Source organism: Podarcis liolepis (assembly GCF_965112155.1).
Source record: "Podarcis liolepis genome assembly, chromosome: 14".
In the NCBI taxonomy this organism is placed as follows: domain Eukaryota; kingdom Metazoa; phylum Chordata; class Lepidosauria; order Squamata; family Lacertidae; genus Podarcis; species Podarcis liolepis.
The window spans coordinates 8,653,231-8,659,367 of NC_139569.1; the positions used below are offsets into that span (position 1 = coordinate 8,653,231).

At 45.7% G+C, this 6,137-nt stretch overlaps 1 protein-coding gene across 2 annotated transcripts; it reads right to left on the bottom strand.

Moving 5' to 3' along the window:
• Positions 1-1,874: 1,874 nt before the first annotated feature.
• Positions 1,875-3,859, bottom strand: LOC310692944 (uncharacterized protein). 2 transcript variants are annotated; one of them, XM_083474535.1, is made up of 2 exons: positions 3,705-3,859; positions 1,875-2,924 (listed from the first exon to the last, which is right to left on the bottom strand). In XM_083474535.1, exon 2 carries the CDS (start codon positions 2,912-2,914, stop codon positions 1,988-1,990), a length of 927 nt encoding a protein of 308 aa, XP_083330661.1. In that variant the 5' UTR covers positions 2,915-2,924; positions 3,705-3,859; the 3' UTR covers positions 1,875-1,987. The 2 variants fall into 2 exon arrangements, with proteins under 2 accessions (XP_083330661.1, XP_083330662.1); XM_083474536.1 differs by lacking the exon at positions 3,705-3,859 and adding an exon at positions 3,035-3,155.
• Positions 3,860-6,137: the final 2,278 nt, after the last annotated feature.

Here is a 6,137-nt window from a genome sequence, read left to right on the forward strand (position 1 = left end):
TCTGGTCAGATTCCTAGGCACTGTTAGCAAGTATGCTGAATGCATTCTGAAGCAGTGCATGCCAAGTCTATTTTTAACAGCTATCTTGGGCTGAGCGACAGAGTTAGTGCACCTGCTGTTGGACAATCAGACCATGAGCTATGAGGTAGTCTTGGTGCAATGGTGTTGCAGTCATCAGAGGTCCACGTTGGATGTTTTCATTTGGCGGGAGTTCTTTCCATATACTGTGGACTGCTGGGAAATTTTCAGAGGCAGCTGCTGGCTGCACCATGTCACATCTTTTCCAGACAGGGTTCCCAAAGTTGGAAGGGACCCCCAGGAATTCATATCCCCCCTGAAATGCAGGAATCACAGCTAAGTTATCCCTGGCACGTGGCCACCAGAACTCTATTTAAAACCTCCAGCGGAGTGAATTTTAAGAATGGGGGGGGGGGGAGATGAGAAACCCGGAGAACTGAAATGGTCAGATTTGAACAACCCGGTGGGTTAGCATGGGCTGCAGCCTAAGCATTCCTTCTTCCAAGCCCTCTCCCCTCCTCCCTTCCTTCCCTGCAACATTTTCATGAACTCTGAGCACATCCTGCTGACACTGAAATTTTAGTGCCTTGGTGGGGACGTGACCATGAACAGATCACCTGGGGACTGAGGAGTTTGGCCTTGCTTCAGTTCCCAGCTCCTTTGACTGTCACCTTGACTGATTTTTTTGATTATTATTTTTTTGCACTGTACCCACAACTGAAAGCAAATAAGAGGATAAAGAGTGCCTGAATGCTGGAACTCAGCAGAAAAGAGAGCAAAGGACTCTCTCTCTCTCTCTCTCTCTCTCTCTCTCTCTCTCTCTCTGTGTGTGTGTGTGTGTGCGTGTACATGTGTGCCCTCCAATGTTTGCAGTTCATCCAGGCTGCATAGAACCAAATAGAATGCAAAATTAAATAGGGGATCCTGCTTATACTATGTATTGGAGGAAAGGGAGTTTGGGCATCTGCATGCAAACCCAGTGACTCTGCAGTCCTTAATACATAAAGCAAAGCACACCTATCTTTTGAAATTTGCACCTCTTTGAATTTTAGGATGCAGTCCTCCAACAACAACAACAAATGCACACCGGAGAAAAACCACAGAAAGTTGCCTTACTCCAGGACAGACCGTTGAACCAGCTAGCTCAGCACTGTCTGCACTGACTGGCAGCAGCTCCCTGCATGGGTTCAAGCAGGGTTTCTTTCCCCAGCCCTACCTGGAGATGCTAAGGACTGAACCTGGGCCTTTCTTCATGCAGAACAAATGCTCTTAGAAATGAGCTGTGGCCTTTCCCCTGTGGCCATCCATATCCTCCAATGTGCTGGGAGGGTTTTAGCAATCTTAGGGCTGCCATACATCTAGATTTTCCTGTGCATTTCCGGGATTTCAAATGCGGAATTGACGTCTGGGGGAATTTCTGAAAGGCGGTGCTTTGTCCTTTTGTCCTGAATCTTAGGCAAGTAAAAACAAACAACACAACACAACACAACTTTTAGGGTTTCCTAAAAAAAAAGCTGAACAATTTTGGGGGTTTCCTAAAAGCTCAACAATTCGGGGGGTTTTAAATATGGCAACCCTAAGTGCAACATTATTATTTTTTCTTTTACCCAATCAGTATTTTTTGAAGTTTCCAATGATTTTTAATGAATCTCCTGTTCACTTTACCCTTATATGTTGTCCTCTGCCTTTCTATATATTTCACAAAGATGTGAATTAAAAGTTTTGTAAATAAATAATTAAATGTGCCACACCAGGTTTGCCAGGCTGCCGGTCCACATGGTTACAATCATCTGCTGGTGTGTATGGCCGGTGTGAACCCACCCACTTCCCCAGCAATGTAGGGTAGTGACATCACCTTGAAATTCCATCAAGATTTTATTAAAAGGTCTTGATGACAAAGGAGCCGTGGTGTTTGTACATCAGTGTATAGGAGTTTTTAAGGTGGTGCTAACCAGATCATTGCGTTAATTCACACCTCTTTTATTTCATCAGGTGGTTCATCATGGTCTCCATCGGCACCATTGTCGAGAACTTCCACCTCGAACTCAGGTTGTGGTTCTTCCGGAAACCCATTTACTTCTTTCCATATGGAGTACTTCATATCCCAGAGAGCTTCCACCATGTCCCAGATGACCGCTTTTTCTTCCTGGAGGTCTTGGTCATTATCCCTCAAAGCTATATACTCTTCCCAGAGGGCCATTTTGTCTTTGGATATGGCCATGTCCTCTTCCCAGAAGGTTTTGTCCTTCTTCCAAAATGCCTTGCATTCCTTCCAGAAGGCGTTGTTCTTCTCTTCAATGGCTTCTATCTTCTCTTGGATGGATTTGTTCTTCTCACGCATGCCTTTGTTAGCTTCCTGGTACTCCTTGTTCTTAATCTGGAAGGCTTTGACAGCTTCTCGAAATGATTCATTCCTTTCCTCCAAGGTAACAATCTCCTCCTCTGTTGTCTTGATCCTCTGCTGGAGTGCCTCAATCTTCTCCTGAAAGGTCTTCATCTGGTCCTGAATTTCCTTCTTTTTGGTCTGGAAGGCCTTGATCTCAGCCATGAAAACCCTGCTCTCCTCTAAGAAGCTCTTGATCTCATCCATGAAGCCCTTGTTCTTCTTCTTGAAGGCATGGATCTCCTCCCACAAAGCCTTGGTTTTGTTATCTTCTCGGAAGGTCTGGATCTCCCTCCGTAGGCGTTGGCATTTCTTCCAGAATATCCTGATTTCCTCTTGAAGTGCATTTTTCTGTTCTCTCAGTTGGCGATATACGAACTGGCTCTTCAAGGTTCTGGGGACATGGTTCATATGGTGCCAGCTCTCCCGCTTTGCAGAAATGTCATTGCTGTTGCCCTCCAGATAATCTGCACATTTAAGAGTGACATCCAAATGTTTCTCCCCGTCCTCCATCTGATCACAGCTGTGTACAGAGAAATACATGAGTGAGTGGCCTAGAAGGGGAGGTTGTGTTGCCCACTGACTCAGAGGATACAAACTCGGAGGAGACTGAGTCACCGCAAGGAACCTTACCTTCCAGCTTGGAAAGTGGAAACTTGGTTGTGGAGGAGGACCCCACCACCAGCCCCAGTTCACACTAGGCGGGGAGCGATTGAGGTTCTCCAATCTCAGACCCTGATGAGTCTCAGGGTCCATTTGTGCAGCCATCACCCCAGGGTTTGGTTCACCTCTCCAAATGCAGGACCTTCTCAAGCCAGCCATTTCAGGAGGAAAGATCATGACAGGGGAATTCAGTGTTAGGGGCTGGTGCACAATGTATTGCAATGTATTGCTGGACCTTCCTGTTGCCACTGTGAGAACAGGCTGTTGGGTCCCTTCCAACCCTACAACTCCAAATTCTATGAAAAATGAGATTAGAGAAATCCATGGAGGATGAAGCCATCAGTGTCTACTACTGATGGAAGCTATGTTACCTCCTTTATCAAAGGCAGCATATATCTGAATACCAGTTTCTTGAGATCAGAAGCAAGAGAGAGCTCTTTGTGCTCATGTACTGCTTTTGGGCTTCCCAGAGGCTTCTGGTTGGCAACTGTGGGAGACTTGATCCTGAACTAGATAAATCTGATGCAGCTGGGCTCCCTTGATAAAGCCTTGGTGGCTTTGAATAACAAAAGAGAGAGAAAAGAACTGTCAAGATGCCTTAAATCCCTCCAAAATAAGTAAGCCTGGGATGTCCACTAACCTGCACCTCCTCCTCCTGCTATGATGAAGACCCCTTTGTTAAGAACTTCATCGCCATGGCAGCTTGAGAATATTAACAAAACAATGCCAGAACTTCTGCAGTTCTTCTGGTTCCGTCATTAGAATGCCAAGGTTGTAGCTGATGAAAATGGAACATGGGAAGCTTATTTTAGCTTATCTGCAGTCACACGATTGGTCAATCTAGCTCTGTATTGTATACACTTACTTTCAGGTGATCACCAGGGAGACACCATGGATTGAAGCTGGGATCTCCTGCATGCAAAGTGAAAGCTCTGCCACTGAGATGCAGGAACCTTCCACAAGGGTGGATTTTTAAGAGACCAAAGGTAACACCACAATGAATGTGGAGAAGTGGCTGCATCAGGTATCAGAGAGCCAGTGTGGTGTAGTGGTTAAGAGCGGAGGACTCGTAATCTGGTGAACCAGGTTCGCTTCCCCGCTCCTCCACATGCAGCTGCTGGGTGACCTTGGGCTAGTCACACTTCTTTGAAGTCTCGCCGCCCCACTCACCTCACAGGGTGTTTGTTGTGGAGCAGGAAGGGGAAGGAGAATGTTAGCTGCTTTGAGACTCCCTAGGGTAGTGATAAAGTGGGATATCAAATCCAAACTCTGGTTTTTGCAGTGCTGGTGGAGCTTTTGCAGTGGGCAGAATGGGAAACCATAACAGGGTCACTAGCTGTGGGTGGGCTTCAACCCTATAGCTGTGCAACAAATAGTTTGGCACCTGCTTGCTTGGAATCATGTGTTTCCCTCAGGAACACCATGAGCCTAATTTATGAAAATGGATTCATTCTGCAGAACCAGTGGGGATTTATGTATAAGCTAAACAAGCTATAGCTTAAGGCCCCTCTCTCTTGGGGGGGTCCCCCAAAAATTTAAAGGAAAAAAACCTGGATGTACATTTCAAAAATATAAGATAAAAAAACAACAACCCTACGCACAGCAACAGTGTTTTGTGTTGTTTGAGCTCCTATGATGTAAGTAATGGGCCTTGCCTGCTAGCCTGCTCCCTAAAATATCACTGGTTTGCTCATTTCTATATATAGGGTGCCTATGTTTGGTAAGATTGAGGGCACAAGGAGAAGATGACAACAGAGGGTAAGATGGTTGGACAGTGTTATAGAAGCGACAAACATGCATTTGACGAAACTCTGGGAGGCGGTGGAAGACAGGAGTGCCTGGCATGCTCTGGTCCATGGGGTCACAAAGAGTCGGACACATTCTGCATGGGCTGCTTGCATGGCAGCATGTGCAAATGACTTTAGATACCTATTAGGTCCATAGATTGCCATATAGCATATATTCGACACACACAAAAAAGCGGCAATTTGTTGTTGACAAAAGACAGCTGGACATATAAAGGGCCCCATTACCTTCAGTAGCTTAGGGCCTCATCCAACCTAAATCCAGCCTTGTGCAGACCCCATTGGAAATTCCAATGACCAGAATGCCAATCTAAGTTATGTGAAAGGAACAAAGCTTAATCATTGGCTAACAATGGCCATTCTTGTGGAATTTGTCAGTAGATTTGGTGCCAGGAGTGGGGGACGATTTCCCACCCAAGTACTGTTTTCTGTTGTGGGAAACTTCCTATGGGCCTCATACCAGTGGTGGGTGGAGCCAGGGGAAGACGTGGGTGGAGCAACAATTGTGATTCTGCAGTAGGACAGAGGCAGAAGTAGGCACAGCAACAAATGGGACTTCAAATCCTCCAAGTGTCCCTATTTTCCAGGGGTGTCCCTGATTTAGAGAAGTTATCCCGGTTTCTGATTTGATCGTGGAATTTCCCGCTTTTCCTTAGGACAACCCTATTTTCCTTGGAGAAATGATGGAGGGTATGAAGTTATGCAACCCCCAAGCCAAGGAGATAACTACACAACCTTTAGAAGACATCTGAAGGCAGCCCCATATAGGGAGGTTTTAAATGTTTGATTCTGTTTTTATATATATGTTGGAAGCTGCCCAGAGTGGCTGGGGCAACCCAGTCAAATGGGTGGGGTATAAATAATAAAAATATGATGGAATGTCTCTATTTTCATCAGAGAAAGGCTGGAGGGTATGGGACTGTAAAGTTGGCTACAATTTAGCCACACCAAATCCAGTGGTTTCTGCACACACACAGAGAGAACATGTCTCTATCTTCCATTCAGGCAAGCAAAAGGTATTACATAAATGTAACAATACACTCCAGCTAGGAATAAAGCACTGAAAGAATTTATGAAGCAGGGCTGGTGAGGGGTATGGTCTGTTTCAAGGCAAATCTAAAAAAATGTAGTATAAACACTGACAACTGGGAAACACTGACTTGCGAGCGCTCCAGTTGGAGAACAGCCTTTACCAAAGGTGTCATGGGCTTTGAAGACACTCGAACTCAGGACACAAGGGAGAAACGTGCAAGGAGGAAGGCACCCTT

What these genes read in the sequence shown, in the direction of transcription:
- LOC310692944 (XM_083474535.1), bottom strand. Translation starts at nt 2,914, where the DNA reads ATGGAGGACGGGGAGAAACATTTGGATGTCACTCTTAAATGTGCAGAT.